Source organism: Lepidochelys kempii, chromosome 14 (genome assembly GCF_965140285.1).
Source record: "Lepidochelys kempii isolate rLepKem1 chromosome 14, rLepKem1.hap1, whole genome shotgun sequence".
NCBI classification, from domain to species: domain Eukaryota; kingdom Metazoa; phylum Chordata; order Testudines; family Cheloniidae; genus Lepidochelys; species Lepidochelys kempii.
The window spans coordinates 16,211,960-16,230,800 of record NC_136393.1 but is presented as its reverse complement, the minus strand read 5'-3'; the positions used below and the strand labels follow the sequence as shown (position 1 = coordinate 16,230,800).

Sequence of the window (18,841 nt, the reverse complement as noted above, 5' to 3'; positions counted from 1 at the left end):
TGTAATACCAGGATTGGAAGGATTGTAGTTTCTTTCTTATCAATTGTTTGGATGTCCATGTTTCACAGCCATAATTTAATGCAGACCAAATGTAAGTTAAGAGTCAGAATTCAGTCTTCAGGTTTATGTCCCTTCTCATCTTACGTTTATTCTTCCAGAATGCCTCTTCCGCTCTTGCTATTCTGGTGCTGACTTCAGGATCCAATCTTCTATCTGCTGTAATGATGCTTCTTGAGTAGCAATAATTTCTCACTTGCTGTACAACTGTGTCGTTCACTGGCCTCATGCATGTTTTCTCAGGATCCTTGCATACGACCCTAGTTTTTTGTTGTGTCCACGTTCAACTCTAGATCATAACCTTTGTCATATTCGTATATAATTGCCACTAACTTCATCAAACTTTCTTCTGAATCAACCAACAGCAATGTGTCATCTGCATAGCAAATACTATTTACCTATTTTACTTCTTCTCTTTCTTAGATTAATTTAATCAAACACTCACGATAAATGTTGAGTAAAGTTGATATTCTACAACCTTGTCTCACTCCTCTCTTGATCTTTATTAGATTTTTCATCTTCATCTCCCATTATAATGGCTTTCTGATTCCCATATCATTGTTTTATTACTTGGAGTTCATATCCGTCAATCCCTGCAAATCTTCATATGTTGAGCAATTTGTAGTGGTAGGTGCTGTCACATGCTTTTTGGAAGTCAATGAAATAAGTGCACTGGTTTCCCAATTTCAGCCAGTCTTTCTAATGTCCGCTTCAGGTCCCTAGTAGCATTTTCATGCTTTTTCCACATTTGAAGCCGTTATTTCTTTCGCTTATTTCCTCATCTGTCTTTCCTTGTATTTGGCCTTGAACAATTCACAAAAGTATCTTAGAGGCATGAGACAGTAGGCTGACTGTTCTGTAGGCTTTACAATCCATAGCGGCGGCCTTTGGGGGGATTTGGATACACAGTGATGTTGTGACGACGTCTGGCAATTCTCCCGCCTGACACATTCCTCCTTACCTCTGACAGGGCTTTTAAGCCTGTGTCCCCGATGCTTTTTAACAAGTCAGCCAGTATTCCATCACAGCCTCGTGCTTTTCCACGTGGAAGTCTCTTTATTGCTGCCGTGATTTCTTCATCCATTATTGGCAGATAGTTGTAGTCAGATCTAATGGGGAAGAGGCTTGGGCCAAAATGCAGAGGTAATGGGCAAGGGTCAGCCAACAAGGTTTCAAGGAACCTGTGCCATGGAGGGGTGGGAAACAACCCACTCTTCATTGTAAGAAGAGTAACACAGAGTAAAAAAAACAGGGGACCTTTAACAATACATGGAACTGAAAAAGACACTGAAAATATTCCAAGCATCAGCAACTGTACGTACCCCATAAAGGAGAGAGCAGAATTAGCTGTGCTGGTGGAACCCTGTCTTTCTCACCCAAGAGAGGGGGTCGGTGCCTAGATGCTACAGTGATTGGTCCTATATGACTAAGAGAGGCTTTTTAACTCCTTCGCTTTTATGCACCAGAGAAGTGGCATGGTCTGGTACGGTCTGTTCACGGTCCTTGTTAGAATATGGTGGAGAGGGGGGAGTTTTGTTATGGGGTTGGCTGAACTGGTTTGCATGGTTAAGCAGTGACAGATTTGTAGTTGCATAGAGCTACTGAGTAAACTTTGGTGCTTTACAGAAAACTGAGGGTCATTCACATCCCGGGGCCTGGGAAGTACCAAGATATAATTGCACCATAGCAGCCTGAGAGCTGGGAGGAACTGAGAGCAGTGAGGTGCTTATTTCTGTGCATCCTTTGCTTACACCTTCACTGCAGAGAAACTTCCCTGGGTACTTCTTAAGGATGTGTTCGCTGTAATGGATCAGATCCCTAGCAGGTGTAAATCGACATAGTGCCATTTGCATCACTGGGGTGGCTCCCGCAACTGGTGTCAATTGGCGTACCTCCAGTGAAGTCAATGGAGTTGCATTGATTTATACCAACTGAGAATCTGGCTCAATGACTCTTCCTGCAATATTAACACATTTCCTTCTCTCTCTCCTTCTCTTTACAGCTGGGCTTTGACCTGGACCGAGAGGTGTATCCCATGGTGGTGCAGGCAGTCGTGGACGAGGGAGATGGTAGGAACAGACCCTCGGGCTTGCAGGGCTTCATTTCCCTAAGTCAGCAGTGAGGTGGATGAGCCTTAAGGCTCTGGTGCCCCACGCGATTTGCCCTGCACAGTGAAGTTTCAGCATCTGCTCTTGCACGTGTGTGTTGCTCCAGTCCCCTGTGCTGGTACAAGACAGCCCAGATGGCCTGATAAATGGATTTACTTTGCTCTTGCTGGAGAGAGAAAATAAAGGCTCATTATTGCTCCCTAGGCAGCAGTTTTTCAGCCTTATCCTCGAGGCTTTTGAGATGATCAGCTCTTTGGGGCATGTTATATGTTTGTACAGCACCTAGCACAATGGGCCTGGCCTGGCCAGGCTCTTTTAAATATCACTGAAATGTAAACATTAAATAACAACAAAAGGCCACATCAAGCTGGACATACACCCGGTGGTCTGGATGCTGCAGCACGGCACAGGAAAGCTACCTTATTGAGGTCAGAATATGTAGGGATAAAGTGAGACAGGCTAAAAGTCAAGTAGAGTTGGACCTTGCAAAGGGAATTAAAACCAATAGTAAAAGGTTCTATAGTCATATAAATAGGAAGAAAACAAAGAAAGAAGAAGTGGGACCGCTAAAAACTGAGGATGGAGTGGAGGTCAAGGATAATCTAGGCATGGCCCAATATCTAAACAAATACTTTGCCTCAGTCTTTAATAAGACTAAAGAGGATCTTAGGGATAATGGTAGCATGATAAATGGGAATGAGGATATGGAGGTAGACATCACCATATCTGAGGTAGAAGCGAAACTCAAACAGCTTAATGGGACTAAATCGGGGGGCCCAGATAATCTTCATCCAAGAATATTAAAAGAATTGGCACAAGAAATTGCAAGCCCATTAGCAAGAATTTTTAATGAATCTGTAAACTCAGGGGTTGTACCGTATGATTGGAGAATTGCTAACATAGTTCCTATTTTTAAGAAAGGGAAAAAAAGTGATCCAAGTAATTATAGGCCTGTTAGTTTGACATCTGTAGTATGCAAGGTCTTGGAAAAAATTTTGAAGGAGAAGGTAGTTAAGGACATTGAAGTCAATGGTAAATGGGACAAAATACAACATGGTTTTACAAAAGGTAGATCGTGCCAAACCAACCTGATCTCCTTCTTTGAGAGAGTAACAGATTTTTTAGATAAAGGAAACACAGTGGATCTAATTTACTTAGATTTTAGTAAGGCGTTTGATACTGTGCCACATGGGGAATTATTAGTTAAATTGGATAAGATGGGCATCAATAGGAAAATTGAAAGGTGGATAGGGAATTGGTTAAAGGGGAGACTACAACGGGTCCTACTGAAAGGTGAACTGTCAAGTTGGAGGGAGGTTACCAGTGGAGTTCCTCAAGGATCAGTTTTGGGACCAATCTTATTTAATCTTTTTATTACTGACCTGGGCACAAAAAGTGGGAGTGTGCTAATAAAGTTTGCAGATGATACAAAGCTGGGAGGTATTGCTAATTTAGAGAAGGACAGGGATACCCTACAGGAGGATCTGGATGACCTTGTAAACTGGAGTAATAGGAATAGGATGAAATTTAATAGTGAGAAGTGTAAGGTCATGCATTTAGGGATTAATAAAAAGAATTTTAGTTATAAGCTAGGGACGCATCAACTAGAAGTAACGGAGGAGGAAAAGGACCTTGGAGTATTGGTTGATCATAGGATGACTATGAGCTGCCAATGTGATATGGCTGTGAAAAAAGCTAATGTCGTCTTGGGATGCATCAGGAGAGGTATTTCCAGTAGGGATAAGGAGGTTTTAGTACCGTTATATAAGGCACTGGTGAGACCTCACCTGGAATACTGTGTGCAGTTCTGGTCTCCCATGTTTAAGAAGGATGAATTCAAACTGGAACAGGTACAGAGAAGGGCTACTAGGATGATCCGAGGAATGGAAAACTTGTCTTATGAAAGGAGACTCAGGGAGCTTGGCTTGTTTAGCCTAACTAAAAGAAGGTTGAGGGGAGATATGATTGCTCTCTATAAATATATCAGAGGGATAAATACCAGAGAGGGAGAGGAATTATTTAAACTCAGTACCAATGTGGACACAAGAACAAATGGATATAAACTGGCCACTAGGAAATTTAGATTAGAAATTAGACTAAGGTTTCTAACCATCAGAGGAGTGAAGTTTTGGAATAGCCTTCCGAGGGAAGTAGTGGGGGCAAAAGATCTATCTTGCTTTAAGATTAAACTCGATAAGTTTATGGAGGAGATGGTATGATGGGATAACATGGTTTTGGTAATTAAATATTCATGGTAAATAGGCCCAATGGCCTGTGATGGGTTTTTACATGGGGTAAGATCCAAGTTACCCGGGAAAGAATTTTCTGTAGTATCTGGCTGATGAATCTTGCCCATATGCTCAGGGTTTAGCTGATCGCCATATTTGGGGTCAGGAAGGAATTTTCCTCCAGGGCAGATTGGAAGGCCCTGGAGGTTTTTCGCCTTCCTCTGTAGCATGGGGCACGGGTCACTTGCTGGAGGATTCTCTGCTCCTTGAGGTCTTCAAACTACAATTTGAGGACTTCAATAGCACAGATATAGGTGTGAGGTCTTTTTTAGGAGTGGTGGGTGAAATTCTGTGGCCTGCATTGTGCAGGAGGTCAGACTAGATGATCATAATGGTCCCTTCTGACCTAAATATCTATGAATCTATGAATCCTGCAGCCACTTCATGGAAACGGAAAAAGGGAGGGGTTTTTAATGAACGTAAATGACTGATCTTCCCTGGCCAGGAGCCCTCGAGTCTTTGAGGTCAATATTCACTGACCCTAGGTGGCCCTGAGTGTCCTCTGCCCTCATTGAAATCCAGGGCGCGCAACACTCTGCAGGATCAGGCCGTGTATGGAGACAGCTGGGGGTGTTGTAGGCCCTCCCCTGACCCCGTCTTGCAGCATTTATGTGGCACTTGGGGCTGTCAGGGAATTCGTTCTGAATCCAAGGAAATGCATTTCCCCTGCGCTCCAGCTGGGACCCCCTTATCTTGCCCTATAAATATTTGTCCTCTGTTTTGATAAAGGTCACTCGAGAAGGCCGTTACACTTTCTCTAGCCCAGATAAGGACCCTGGGCAGGGCTCAGCTTTCCCCTGGGGAAGTGGATGGTTCCTGGTGTAACAGCAGCAGCTCTCATTGGGAGCACAGGCCAGGTCACCACCAGCTCAAACAGGCCAGGAACTCTGCCTGGGGGCTCTTGGTAGGAACCCCGCTCCTGTGGAAGATTTGTCTTGGGTGCCAAGTATCCGACATGAGCCTTTCCCCTTAGCCCACTGGAGTCTCTCCAGACTCTCAGGAATTGCCTGACGAACCCAGGCTTCCAGAGCTGCCTTGTTAGAAGCCTGGGGGAGTACCCTAGGTGCAATGGAAGATGAGTCCTTTCGTAACCCACACATTCCTGTTCCTTGTGAACCTTCCAGTTTGCAGCATGAAAAGATTTGGCCTCTCTCAGAGACCGTTCTTGCCCAGGGGCCAGTATGGTCTAGGGAGAGTCAGTATGGATTAGGGGACTGGGAGCCAGGGACTCCTGAAGTCTAATTCTTTCTCTGCCGCTGACCCGCTATGAGTCAGTCACTCAACTTCTTCATGCCTCCGTTTCCCCATCACAAAGTTGGGATACCCAACCCAACCCAGCAGGCAGTACCCCTGCCCCAGATCGGCTGAAAGTGGTGTTCTGTATCCCACTCCTGCAATGGGCGCTGGGGCAGTGACCCGGATTCCCAGCTGCAGGGCATCCCTTTGACCTCTCGGCCCTGCCCCTTTTGTGTCTTGCAGAGCACCTCGGCCACTGCCACGTACTGCTGGCAACGTTTGAGAAGGTGAGTGTTGAGTCTCCGTCAGGTCCATGTACCGTACAGTCTGGCTTTCCTGTCCGGTGGAGTGGGCCTGTTTAACCCCTTTCCTCCCAGCGTGGATGGGACAGCAGCACACACAGGACAAACTGCCATACGTGGAACTCAAAAGGCAGACACCTAACTCTGGGTTTAAGCCCCAGGGCAAAAAACGATCTAACTTTTGAGGTGTCGAGCCCAATATCCAGGCTGCTTATTTATTATTTGCCTGAATATTGATTTGAGACCTTAACTTTGGACACTCAAGTTGGAAAGTTTCGGTCACAATGCCTGATTGATTGAAACTGCACTGGAGGGGCCTTTGTGTTGCATATTCCTGTGGTACCTTTCTAACTTTACTATAGTTTAATAAACTGGTGTTTGCCTACATGGAGAAAGAGCAACCTTGAGATAAGACCAGCTGGTTAATGGAGAATCTGTTGGACCGATACATGGTTAGGCTTGGCCGAATTCAGGTTTTATTTTTTTTAATCATTTTGACAGATAATATTGACGTTTATTTTTAAGCATTTATTTCAGGTTTTATCAATGTAAATTCACACCGTTGTGCAAAATTAGGGGGTTTAAACATTTTTATCTATTTATCCAAATTTTCACGACTGTGGGAAGTTATCGGGGCGGGGGTGGGGCAGACGATGGGGTGGCTCAGACAATAGTTATTTAATTACAGTGGACGTTGAGATTCAAAGAGTTAAAGCTTTACAACCATTAAAACACAAATGGTCAGCATCACGCGTCCAAGTAGCCTTCAATCAACCTCTAAGAAGTTCTTAAGCAGCATTTTTCTTACTTTGCTTCTCTGTACATTTCCAGTATTATCAATGGCAACATTTTTTCATCAGTTTGCATGTGTGGTGAAATAACTGACAACAATTTAACCCCGCCAAGCCTAGCTACAGGTGTCACGATATACAGCATGTGATAAATACACCACAGCTCCCTTCCCTCCCTCTAGCATCTATGGTTGCTTTGGATTAACTTGGAGTACAATTTCCTTGTTTCCAGCATGCAGATGGTAGCTTTTGTGTGAAGCCCCTCAAGCAGAAACAAGTGGTGAGTGTATGTGGGGATGGGGCTGGCTAGCACTGGCCTGCTCCTGGGCGCTGAGGGGTAGTTGTTCCTTGCTGGTGGGCTGGCCTGGACGGGAGCTTGACTCCAGGACGGATTGCGGGCCTGTTAGGATCACTAGTGCGATGAGACGCCCCCTTCGCAGCCTGCAGCCAGCGTAGGGCTCTGGGGGTGGGGAAGGGGTCCCTCCTCATGTGGTGGGGAATGGGAAGGCTTAGAAAGAGGCCGTCCCAAGGAGAGTATCTGAAATGAGCTGGCATGGCGGCACCAGCCTAACTCCGCGTTGCTCGTGTGCCTTCCCCGTCTCGGTGGTTTGCAGGTGGATGGAGTTAGCTACCTCCTTCAGGAGATCTACGGGATCGAGAACAAATACAACACGCAGGACTCCAAGGTAAGGGTGTGTCCCCCAGGGGACGTGGGGGTGCAGGTCCTGGGAAAGCGGGGATGCCCTCCTTAGTCGCCGTTCTCTGTGGAGCACACCTCTCTTGTGCTGATTCTCTTTGAAAACCCCCGTTTCTCTGCTCTTCCCCTTTAACTTAACCCAGTGACTGTTCAGCGCTCTCAGGAGTTGGGGGTTTATAAAACAGTGCGCTGGCCTTGGCCCAGCACTGCTATTGCTCCACGATGGTACACTTCAGCTAGCCCTGCTGCTCCAGTTTTCGGTTCCCCACGCAGCATGGCCAGTGCCCGCGGCAATCTCAGGCTTATCCCATCTTTGCAGCGCTCCAGACTCCGTCACCCTCCTCTTGCTCTGGTCCAATCCTGGACCCACCTTAATGCCTTTTCCACCCAATAAGCACTAGGGTGAGATCTCCAAACTCGTGTTCAATAAGGATTTGAACCAAGGCCCTTGGAGGTAAAAAGCCCAAGTACTGACCCTCTTTTCCATGGGCCTTCCTGTTCAATTGTCTCTCCACATAGGGCTGCAGGGACCCTATGCAGTGAATCCCTGCCTGTCAAGGGCCCAAGCTGCTATGGAGCTGGTGCAATGCTGGATTGGTGGGAGCTGCACAGGGAAGCCCCAGGCATAGCTCCTCGGGGCTCCCTGCATGTTTGGGCAGCTGTGGGTTAAGGGACTGGGGTGGGCCAGTTGATCCACCACTCTGCAGATCTGTGAGCCATTCACCCCTGCAGAACAGGTGCGGCCAGGGCTGCGGCAGGCTCCCATTGCAATAGCAGCCACTCCAAGGGCCAGGCTTTCTCCCACTGCAGAGCCCCACTGTGCCAAGCCCAGCTGGAGAGGCTCATTCTCTCTCTTCCTGCCCAGGTGGCTGAGGACGAGGTGAGCGATAACAGCGCAGAGTGCGTGGTCTGCCTCTCGGATGTGCGGGACACTCTGATTCTACCCTGCCGCCATCTTTGCCTCTGTAACACTTGTGCGGACACCCTGCGTTATCAAGCCAACAACTGCCCCATCTGCAGGCTGCGTAAGGCTCTTTTCGTATCCCGTGGTGGAAGAGGACTGATTCCTATGGGGGAGAATTGGCGGAGGGAGCACTGTCCCGAGTTGTTTTACTCTTTAGCTTGGGAAGATCTATCTTGCACATTCTACACATTGAGTTCAAGCAAGACAAAACTCTTAGCTTCACCCAAACTGCTCATATGATGACTCTGTACATGGAGTTAAGATTGGCTGGCACTGGCCTTTTCCTAGGGAATGAGAGCAGTTGCTCCTAACTAGTGAATAAGAGCTGGCTGGCCTGGAATAAGGGCATGAATCTAGGAAGGATTGAGAGTCTATTAGAATCACTAGTGCATTGACAGACATCGTCATCTGCCTGGTGTTAGAGGTAGCTCCATGGGAAACCCTTTTCTATCATTTTTACAGCACGATTCCTAATTTCATTTCAAGAAATTTTGCACCTGCATTGTTTGTGCGTTTGTTTTTGTTTTTTTTTCAAAATTTTGTGAAATGAGGTTTTGGCATTGATAAAAAAAAAAATACCCAAATTCAACATTTTTGTGGGTGCAAATTCTGAGGCAAAAATCTTTGTCTGACTGAAACTTCCAAGTTCAGAATTTTGAAAATGTTAGTGGCTCCTGCTTGAAAATAGACCCGTCCTGAGTAATGAACAAGTTGTTTTTTTCCCCACCGAAAAGAGCTGTATTTTTAAGGTAGAAAAACCTGAAATTTTGCAGCTTTTACACAGTGTGTGAAATTTCAACAAAATGCAAAACCTCCAATCCTGACCAAATGCAAAAACCTCCAATTCCATCCAGATAGTTTTGTATGGCCTTGACTAGCGTGGAATAGAAGAAATAAAACCGCTCCTCTGAAAACAAGCGGCATTCTCCGGGGAGTTTGCGTCTCCCGCTTGTTATATTAGAAATGAACTTTCTGTATCCTTCCCTCCCTTCCCCACACTGTTCAGCATTCCGAGCCTTGCTCCAGATCCGAGCAATGAGGAAAAAACTTGGCCCTCTCTCTCCAACCAGCTTCAGCCCAATCATCGCCTCCCAAACGTCCGATTCTGAGGAGCACTCGGTGAGTATTGACCAGAGAAGCCAACCATCAGCCCTCGCGTGCGTAGCCCTGACCCTGCTGTTATTCCCAACGGTGTATAGTCACTGGGATGCAAAACAGTTCCCAGGCTTCTAAACAAAGGATAACCCAGGAAGGGGAATTCCTTCCGCTTTCAAGCCTGATCTTGTGGGAGTGACAAACTCCCACAAATCCAGGAACAAGGTGCATTGGCAGAGCTGTACAGGGTAGGGAATCCGGGGCTGGACTAGTCGGGGACATTGTAGCTCAGGATCAAGGTGCATTGGCAAAGCTGAGGTGGGGCGCAGGGCTAGCGTAGCGGGGGGCTGAGGGGTCTGGTAGAAGCTTGCACAGCCCTTGCCTGCTCTATGCCTCCCTCCAAGCCATGGTCTCAGGCCCTTGCATTCCTGGCCATCAAGTTTCATATCTATAGGCTGCCACTTTGGAATGAATTGCCCTGCCCGGAGCAGAGGGGGAAGTTGTGTTGTGAAACATGGGCTGTTGAATGCTCATTCCCAGGCCTGTCTCTGCTCCCTGTAGTCTTCTGAGAACATCCCTCCTGGCTATGAGGTAGTGTCTCTGCTGGAAGCTCTCAATGGGCCCCTCACTCCGTCCCCGGCTGCACTTCCACTGCATGGGCTTGGGGACAGCCACGGGGCAGGGATGCTGCCATCGTATGGCAGTGATGGCCACCTGCCTCCCATCAGGACGCTCTCTCCCCTCGACCGCTTGTCGGACTGTGGCAGCCAAGGGCTCAAACTCAAGAAGAGCCTGTCAAAGTAAGTCACTCGCCGCCTTTCCCTTCTGCACGTTACCGCCGAGGGAGAGGGACTCTGGCCTAAGCTTCCTCGTAGGGTCCAGCCCCTAGCTTCCAAAATGCTGGAGGACAGAGTGGGGATGGCAGGATCAGGCCCACAGCCAGTAAAGCCATGTGCTTGTGACCCAGCTCCCATTGATGCCAATGGGAATCCTTGCACGGACTTTAGCGGGCCCTGCATCAGGCCCCGTGACCTCACCCTGGTGGGTCCTGTCTGCCCTGTGCTTCTTCCCTAATGGTGTGGTCCTGCCTAGCATGCTGGAGGAGAAACATCCTCTTCCCCACCCCCTCAGTGCTGCCTCAGGTGCCTGTTGCATCCTGATTCTCCAGGGGACCGTTGGCACTTGGCAGAAATGCTGTGGTGGAGAATGTGTCAATGCCAAGGAACCCCGGGTGTTGGCTAAGGGCTCGGTCCTGTCGGGTGTCGAACACCCTCAGCTCCTATTTGGGTTCAGCTGGAGTAGGGGCAGCACCCCAGTGACATCAGTGGAACAGCTCTGGATTTATCCCAGGATAACTGGGGACAGATTTTTGGTCCAGAAAGCTGAACAGATGGGAGGAGAACCCCGTACAGAGAACAGGGCAAAGGCAAAGACCCTTGTTTCACTGATCCATGTAAATATCACTTTTTACCTTGCCGTTCTGTCTGTCATAAAGGTGCCCCAGAGACCTGACATGGGTCTGGGCTACAAAGGGTTAACACCCCTGCCACATGACTGCGGCTAAGACTGTTACACCCTCCACTGGCCCTTCCTGTGGAGGGCTGCAGCCAGTTGCATTTCCAGCGTGGGTTGTGCTAGTGAAATCACTGGTGCAATCGTAAATTAACAGGACTCTCCTTTCCCCCATCCTTGCTAGGTCAGTTTCTCAGACTTCCTCGGTCCTGCACGAAGAAGATGATGAGAAGTCCTGCAGCGAATCAGAAATCAGGATTTCCAGGAGGAAGTCTCCTCATCAGCATGAGGAGGTGATTGTTGAACAGGGTTCTGGTCCAGCCGTCTGCTCAGCAAAGAGACCCCATAGAACTGGCACTCTGGGGTTCCGTAGTCGTTCCATATAAAATGAGTCCAGTTTGCAAGCAAAGCTGTGTTGTTGTTTTTTTCTAACTGGCAACCCTGCAAACTCAGCCTGGGATCTGAGAGTCAAGCTGGGCTCTTTCTTTCTTGTGCATCGTCACCAGCAATGAAGATTCTTCAGCCAAGTGCTGTCTTCTCTGAATTACCCCTGTGCAGCCCTGTTGCCGTCTGGGCTTGCACAGATTTAACTGGGGGCATAATTTGAAGAGGCTGGGGATGTGCAGGTGACCTTGGAGTCGGTATGTAGTTAATATTTCTGATACGACCAGAGGCAGGAAAGGATCCTGCTGGTTGTCCCAGAGCTGTGTTTGGTTCTGCTGGGCTGATGGCAGTAAAATATAGCAGAGACTAAGTAGATTGGGCTCCGAATGCCCATGCAGGGCAGATCTGTTAAATAAGTAGGTGCTATTTTTATACAGTCGTTTTCTGGGTAGAGTCATTAATTAGCCTTCCATTCACAGCCCCTGCTATCTAATACTTTGCACGTTGAGTCGGACGCCCATGATACCCATGTGATGTGGGTCCATATTAGCCCCCTTGTAGAGTTGGGTAACAGGTGAAGTAAGGTCATAGAGTGCAAGTCAGCGGTAGGGCTGGGAATATCACTCCTCTCTCCTAGCCCGGCTCTCTGACCAATAGGGATAGAGGATGCTTTCTCCACAAAGATCAGTAGTGGAGTCTGTTGGTGATCAATCCGTCTGTCGTGCATGGCCCGAAAGCCTCCAGCTCACTCTTTGGTGGGTTCCCTCTATCCAGTGTGTTCGAAAAGATGTCCACATCAGTCCATTATCAGAATCTCATAGCAGTTTGATGGCTAATGTGAAAGGAGTTGGTGAGTTTTAGTCCTAATGTACAGGGGACCCATGCTGCAAAAGAGCACCCTGATAATTGGCTCACTCGTTGGCAGGCTCATCAGCAAGGCGAAAGGTGGAATGAGCACCAAGAGTGAAAAACCCTTCTCCCCTCTAGAGGTGGCCCTTGGAGAACAGGCATTTTAGTGGGACGTTGTGAACATATCTGCTCTGTTTATTGTCCTGAAGCTTCAAAGACTTTAATCTCCAGGGCTGCCAATTCAGAAACTGCCATGAGCCCTAAATGCCTTGAAAATACCAAATTAGAATCAGTTGCTTCACCTGCGGGGACCTGTCGTCCTCTTACACTGGTGTGTTTGCTCTCCTTCCAGGAATGTGGTGTGACACCAGAGAGTGAAAACCTCACCTTGTCCTCCTCGGGAGCAATAGATCAGTCTTCGTGCACAGGAACCCCTCTCTCCTCCACCATCTCCTCCCCAGAAGGTACAGTAGGAGAAGAGAGACAAGCAGTATTTCAGTGGTCACGTGGCTTCCTGATGGAATAGGAGCACGTGGCACTTTGCATTTGAGAAAGAGAGGACAAAGATCTTGTCCCAAGATGCTTCTAAGGGTCTGATCCTGCTTGCCTTAGTCATGTCTGCACTTTACTGGGAGTAATGCATGAATTAGGTGAACAGGATTTGAGCTGGCATGTTAATATCTTAATGGTCAAGCCCCATTATCTGTAGATTTCAGAGATGTTAAGACCAGAAAGGGGCCATTGTGATCATCTAGTCTGACCTCCGGCATAACATCGGCCGGAGATCCTCACGTAGTGATTCCTGCATCCAGCCCCGAAGTTGTAGGCTTCATGCAGGCAATGCATGCATCAGTAGCTTATTCCCACTGGAGCAGTTAAGAAGCCCCCCAGAAAGACAAGCGGTTTCTTTGTCAAGTGTTCAAAGGGCAGTTACCGACTGCAGTCTCCTGGACCCAGCTTGAAGGCACCAGTACCTGGGTTCGGAGAAGGAGAGTGTGCAATATCGACACCCGTCATTGTAGAATCCGTATTGCAAACTGACAGGTTTCAGAGTAACAGCCGTGTTAGTCTGTATTTGCAAAAAGAAAAGGAGTACTTGTGGCACCTTAGAGACTAACCAATTTATTTGAGCACAAGCTTTCGTGGGCTCAAATAAATTGGTTAGTCTCTAAGGTGCCACAAGTACTCCTTTTCGTATTGCAAACTGTTTCAGTTTCTTTCGTATTGCAAACTTGCAGTCAAACCTGCACAGTCACAGCTGCTCTGCCCTCTCTAATGCTGCCCTGCGTTCTCCACACTTCCCTTTCTCTCTAGATCCTGGCAGCAGCAGCCTGGCCCAGTCCATCATGTCCATGGCCTCCTCCCAAAGTCAGCACTCCCAGATCAGCACTGACACCATGTCTTCCATGTCTGGCTCCTATGTCGCTCCGGGCACAGAGGAAGAGGGGGACATGCTCCCATCCCCTGCTGCTGCCAGTGGGATTCCTTCAGAAGGAGAGGTAGGTATAGTGGACCTACAAGCATTTCATGCTTTGGGGGATAAGCTGATCACCATCTGGGGTCAGCAAGAAATGTACCTCTTTGTGGACTAGTATTACACAATGTGATCGATTATTTGCGGGTAGGGCTGTACATATGCCGGGGAGCAGTGATTGCAGGGGGGAGGGGAGTTTGTATTCAGGGGGGTAGTTTACATCTTCATGTGAAGCATCCAGCCTTGACAGGCTACCGCATTAGGTGGGCCAGCTGTGTGGGAGCCTAGTGATTCCTTTGTTCATATGGAACAACACCAGAGACTCTTTCACTTTCCAGTTTTCAAAATGCTCAAGTGCCTTAGTGACTAATGACTAGTCAATAGGCTCTTAGACTGCTAAGTGCCTAAGTCCTTTTGAAATGGGAGTTAGGCTCCTAAGTCACTTAAGCACATTGGACAATTTGACCTCAGCTCTTCTAGGCTATTAACCCAACTCTGGTCTGACTGCCCTTCTAGACGGGGCTGTACCAGCACTCCGGTCACTAGAGGGTTAATGTCTTTCGAACGCATGTGCGGTGAATGATGCACCCGTTTGTCATTTCAATTTGGAGTGCTAAGTTTTAGTCTTTTTCTAAGACCTTTTGCTCTCAAACAATAGAAAGAAAACTTTCTGGCAGAGGAGCCCTGAGGCCTTTCTCCCTTCCTTTCCCTTCCTCCTCGCTCCTCCCACTTTCCTTTGTAACTGTTAGATCAATTTCAAAAGTGTGCGTGAGAGAAAACACTGTAGAAAAGAACTGGCTTTTGGAACCAGCGTGGTCCCGTGGGGTAGGGCACTGGGCGGGAAGTCAGGAGATGGAGCCTCTATTCCTGACTCTGCTACAGACCTGCTGTACAGCCTTGGGCAAGTCAGTGCACCTCTGAGTCTCTCCTATATATCTGCTGAGACTGTCAGCTCTTCAGCACTGGGACTGTCTCAGAGTATGTCCGCACAGTGCCTACCACAATGGGGCCCTGATCTCAGGTAAGGCCTCTAGGGGCTACTGTCATACAAATAACTTCAGCTTTTTGGTTGCCAGGGGGGTTATCCTAAACAGCAGCTTGACAAAATTACAGTCAGAATTAGAAATTTGAAGCCCTATATATAAATCTCAGAAATATGTTTTTGGCTCAAGGAACATGGGTTGGAATCTTCCTTGAAAAACATTTTTTAGCTCAGTTGTGGCGCACCAAATAGAGAGAGTAAGTCTGCTAATGAGTCTTCCTCTCTCTGGGTGAGCCTTTGCCTTTCTGAAAGACAGTCCAATCTTGCTGGGGTCTATTATCCCAGCTACCTAAGGGCAGCCCCTGGTGATGGAGAACGTTAGCTGCATATTGCATTGATTCATGGACAAACCGTGCAAGTAGAATTGTCTGATTTCTCTTGTCCTCCTTTTGCAGTCAACCCCTGTGGAATCTCCAGATAGGAATTTTGTCAGTATCCCTGCGGAGGAGCGAGACGCGGAGGTAAAAGTCTACAGTCAAAAAGGAAGGAACTTGTCACTAGCTTTTCCTAATGATCTATGAGCTACATAATACACTGGATTCATGTGTGTGATCACACCGGTTGCTAGCAGCTGGTCCCAGTGCAGTGCTTAATTTGTGCAGGGCTGAACCCGGGCACCTCTGGGCTTGCCAGGTCAGTTGTGAAAGTAAAAAATGTGCACCTCTTTCGTTACAAATTAAGCCCTGCCCCAGCGAGTATAAGACCTTGCTACTTACCTGACGAAGCTATTCCTTAGCTCAAGTTTTAGAGGCATGTGCTTTTGTGCTGAAAGTCCTGGGGAGAGCTGTGTGAATAATGAATTATTTGGTTGGTTTGCTGGCAACTCAGAATTTGAAAACAAAAAAATCATTTCGGGTCAAACCCCAAAATGAAATTTTTGGCACATCAAAGAGGTTTTAAAAAATCTGTTTCTGGTCCAACAAAATGTTCCATTCAGCCCGACGTGAAAGGCTTTTGTTTCAGTTTTGAGCATTTTTAGGCTTTAAAAAAAATTTTTAAATAGAAGAAAAGGAAATTTTAAAACAAGCGCTTCAGATTGAAAAATTTAAAGCAAATATTTTGATGTTTTTCAGAATTTCGTCTCCACTCTTTTTCAATGGAAGCAAATTGTCAAAATCAGCACCAGTTTACAGAATGTTTCGGTGCTGCAGAATCGGCTTTTTTCACTGCCCCCCCCCCCCCACACACACACAAAGTTTCAGTCGAAAATATTGCGCCCAGCTCTAACCCTGGGTTCTGCCTCGGCTGATGACTCGCGGTGGCTCCATGTAGGTGGCCCGAGTATAATTACACTCAATGTCCTAGCTTGTCTTCCTTGGCTGGAGAAACTAGAGTGTCAATCTCTTGGGGGCTGGGGGGCCCTGAGATGAGTGAGAACTGCCACCAGGAGAGTTTTGTCGTAGCATCCTGAGGTGAGGAGATGCACCCGCCACCCCCACAGGACTGGCAGTAGCTGTGGGAGGGGCAGATCCTCCAGCAGTGATGCAGATTATCCCTGGGACAAGCTCAGAGGGTGAATGTTTAAGGTGCACAGGACTTTGCCTGGGTTCTGCGGAGTCTGGGCCACATTCACTCTGGCATGAGTGGGCCGAGCTCCACCAAGTCCCTTGGCACAGCGCCAAGCAGGTATCCTGAGCACCAAGTCAGAGCGAAAGGTGTGTGAGTCTGGCTATGGGTGCCCGGGGGAGCTAGGTAAATGCAAAGGGATGGAGGGCAGCATGGGTTCATGGCCAGCGTGCCTGTGGAGAGGAGGCTGGCGGAGTTGGAAGGACTCAGCTCCAGGTTCTTGGACAGAGAGTCCTTTGCTGTTCACGTTCACTGCCTGTCTTCTGTGTTGCAGGGGAACGATGTCATGGAGGAAGAGGACGGATCTCCCACCCAGGAAGATGGTAACAGACGTGGATCATTACTCCCCTCTGCTAGTTTTCGTTCTATTTCACCGGCAGGCGGCAGAGCGTATGCTCAGGGCACCGTGCCTAGTCAGAGAAGGGGAGCCAGCCTTCCCAGGAACGCTATCCTGCCCAATTATTGAGTGGGGAATAGGAGGGGGGCATCTTCTCTTCCACAACAATGAACTGGGGCTCAGGCTGGGAGGGGTAATGGGGAAAATGGGAGGGTGGGAGTTTTGGCAGAGGGCAGGTGTGAGAAGGAGACTCTCTGTGGCTTTGCAGTATGTTCGGGGAAGTGATTGAGTCCCTTGATGTCAAGACTCAGGCTCTGAGGATTCTCTACACCTGTATCAGGTCCCTAAGGGAGGCACGGACGTGGTTCTGTCTGCACAGTAAATGGGGCGTAAACCGTACAGTTTGCAGTGTCCTGGGATCCCCCTTCTTCCCCCTTTCTCCTGTCCCCGGCTGGTTATCTGAGCTGCAGCTCAGGCCTTTAGAGGGCAGCAGAAACTAGAGATGGGCCCGAGCTGAAGAGAGGATTGTGAACATCCCAAAGATGAAGGGGTTTCTGCTCTGGGGGGTTGGTTCAGGTCCCTCTGGAGCAGAAGCCAAAGTGTCCTCAGTGACAGATTATCTTCTCCACTGAGCAGCTGAGAAATAGTCGTGTTTAGGGTGAGCTGTTAACACAGGAGAGAAAAGCACGGGCAGAGCAGAGAGGAGAAACCCTGCAGGTCTATCCTCCCCCTCCTCCTCTTCCCAATTCTGCCTGTTTGCCAGACAGCACCAGCTCTTATGACAAGGACAGCGGCCTATCAGAAAGGAGAAATCTAGCGGACAAGGTGGGGTTTCACAGACGCTGCCATATTAATTGTAGCCCAGCTCAGCTGGTGCTCAGGAATCAGTGACACAGCGTGAGAAAACAGTGGGGTGTGCTTGGGTGGCTCAGAAGGAAGCTGTACTTTCAGGACTGCTGCAACGGGGCCCTTTTCCTTTCTGCCCCTGGCCCAGCTGCATCTAGATCCCTGCACAGAATCCACCCCCATACAGAGCACCAGCAGGAGGCATAGGCACCAGCTGGGCCCTCAAAATGAGAGGGACCCAGGCATCTTGCTGACTCTCTGCCCGGAGGTGAATTTAGCTCTGCCAGTGAAAAGCTAACAGGGTGAAACTCACTAGTGGCTCACTTCGTTGGAATTCCACCCACTTAGGCCAGTGGGGAATTAACCCCAATATCTTCTTGCAACACCTGTGTCCTCTTTAAGCAGCCGCTGCTGCAAGGAACGTTGATAGCTGAAGCATTCGTAGCGGATACGTGCTGGAGGGATCAAAGAAGCCAGGTGTCACGGATCCACAGAATCATTGCTATGCCCCCAGCCCTGGAACAGGCTCTGGGAGGAACCCCTTTGATGGGCTAGGTCCTCAAGGGGTCTCACTCTTCCTTAAGGTAGGCCATGCAGCCGCCCTACCTCCTGAAACTGAACCTCTGGGGCTTCAGCACTGCTGCTTCGCACCCTGAGCTGTGCTTAGTGAGGCCAACTGAGACAGACTCCTGGCGGAGACTTGCACCTCCCCGGTACTTGCCATGACACGCAAGCATCATTTTCAAAACAGCGTGGGGTTTATTAGTCCCCTGGACCATCGCAGTGGAAGTCCTTAGATTAGCACAGAGAAATAAAGGCCCATTCTGGTCAACCCTGAGCAGTTCCCCTTTCCATATTTGTGTGTCTCTGGTTAGACGTGAAGCCAAAAAAAAGGTCGCCAAACCACCCTGAAAAACCATTTATCTCCTTCTGCCAAGTGTTGCATTTTCCCATGCAAAAATAACAGAGCACAGACTCTGCTGTTTTGTGTCTTTATGGTAGAATCTCGCTAATTAGCCCTGATGACTAGGGGGCTCATTCCACAGCGACTGAAATTTGACAACTAGCAAATCAACAAAAACACACTTAAATAATCATCCTCAAGACTGCAGCGGTGTGAAATGTCTTTTGTTCATTCATGTTAACCCTTGCAGTTCTCTTTAATACTCATCCGGCTTCATTATGCACCAGTCGATAAATCAGCTGTGAAAATTTTGCAGCTCTGACACAAATGATCTGATGCCATTCTTGCTGAGGAACTGATCTCATGCCCCAATCAGTGGAGATCTTCCC

The 18,841-nt window shown here is 48.2% G+C and overlaps 1 protein-coding gene across 4 annotated transcripts in view; it reads left to right on the top strand.

The window, feature by feature from the left end:
* Positions 1-18,841, top strand: part of RNF157 (ring finger protein 157) — a 79,396-nt gene that overhangs the window by 46,752 nt on the left and 13,803 nt on the right. For all 4 annotated transcript variants that reach the window (XR_012154781.2, XR_012154782.2, XM_073310595.2 and 1 more), the window contains exons 6-17: positions 2,060-2,126; positions 5,933-5,976; positions 7,015-7,062; positions 7,397-7,468; positions 8,345-8,504; positions 9,450-9,562; positions 10,100-10,338; positions 11,235-11,343; positions 12,636-12,747; positions 13,598-13,782; positions 15,195-15,260; positions 16,640-16,688. Coding sequence is in view for 2 of the 4 variants with exons in the window: in XM_073310595.2 (XP_073166696.1) it covers positions 2,060-2,126; positions 5,933-5,976; positions 7,015-7,062; positions 7,397-7,468; positions 8,345-8,504; positions 9,450-9,562; positions 10,100-10,338; positions 11,235-11,343; positions 12,636-12,747; positions 13,598-13,782; positions 15,195-15,260; positions 16,640-16,688 (1,264 nt within the window). In the remaining 2 variants the exon portion in view is untranslated. The remainder of the gene's footprint in view (positions 1-2,059; positions 2,127-5,932; positions 5,977-7,014; positions 7,063-7,396; positions 7,469-8,344; positions 8,505-9,449; positions 9,563-10,099; positions 10,339-11,234; positions 11,344-12,635; positions 12,748-13,597; positions 13,783-15,194; positions 15,261-16,639; positions 16,689-18,841) is intronic.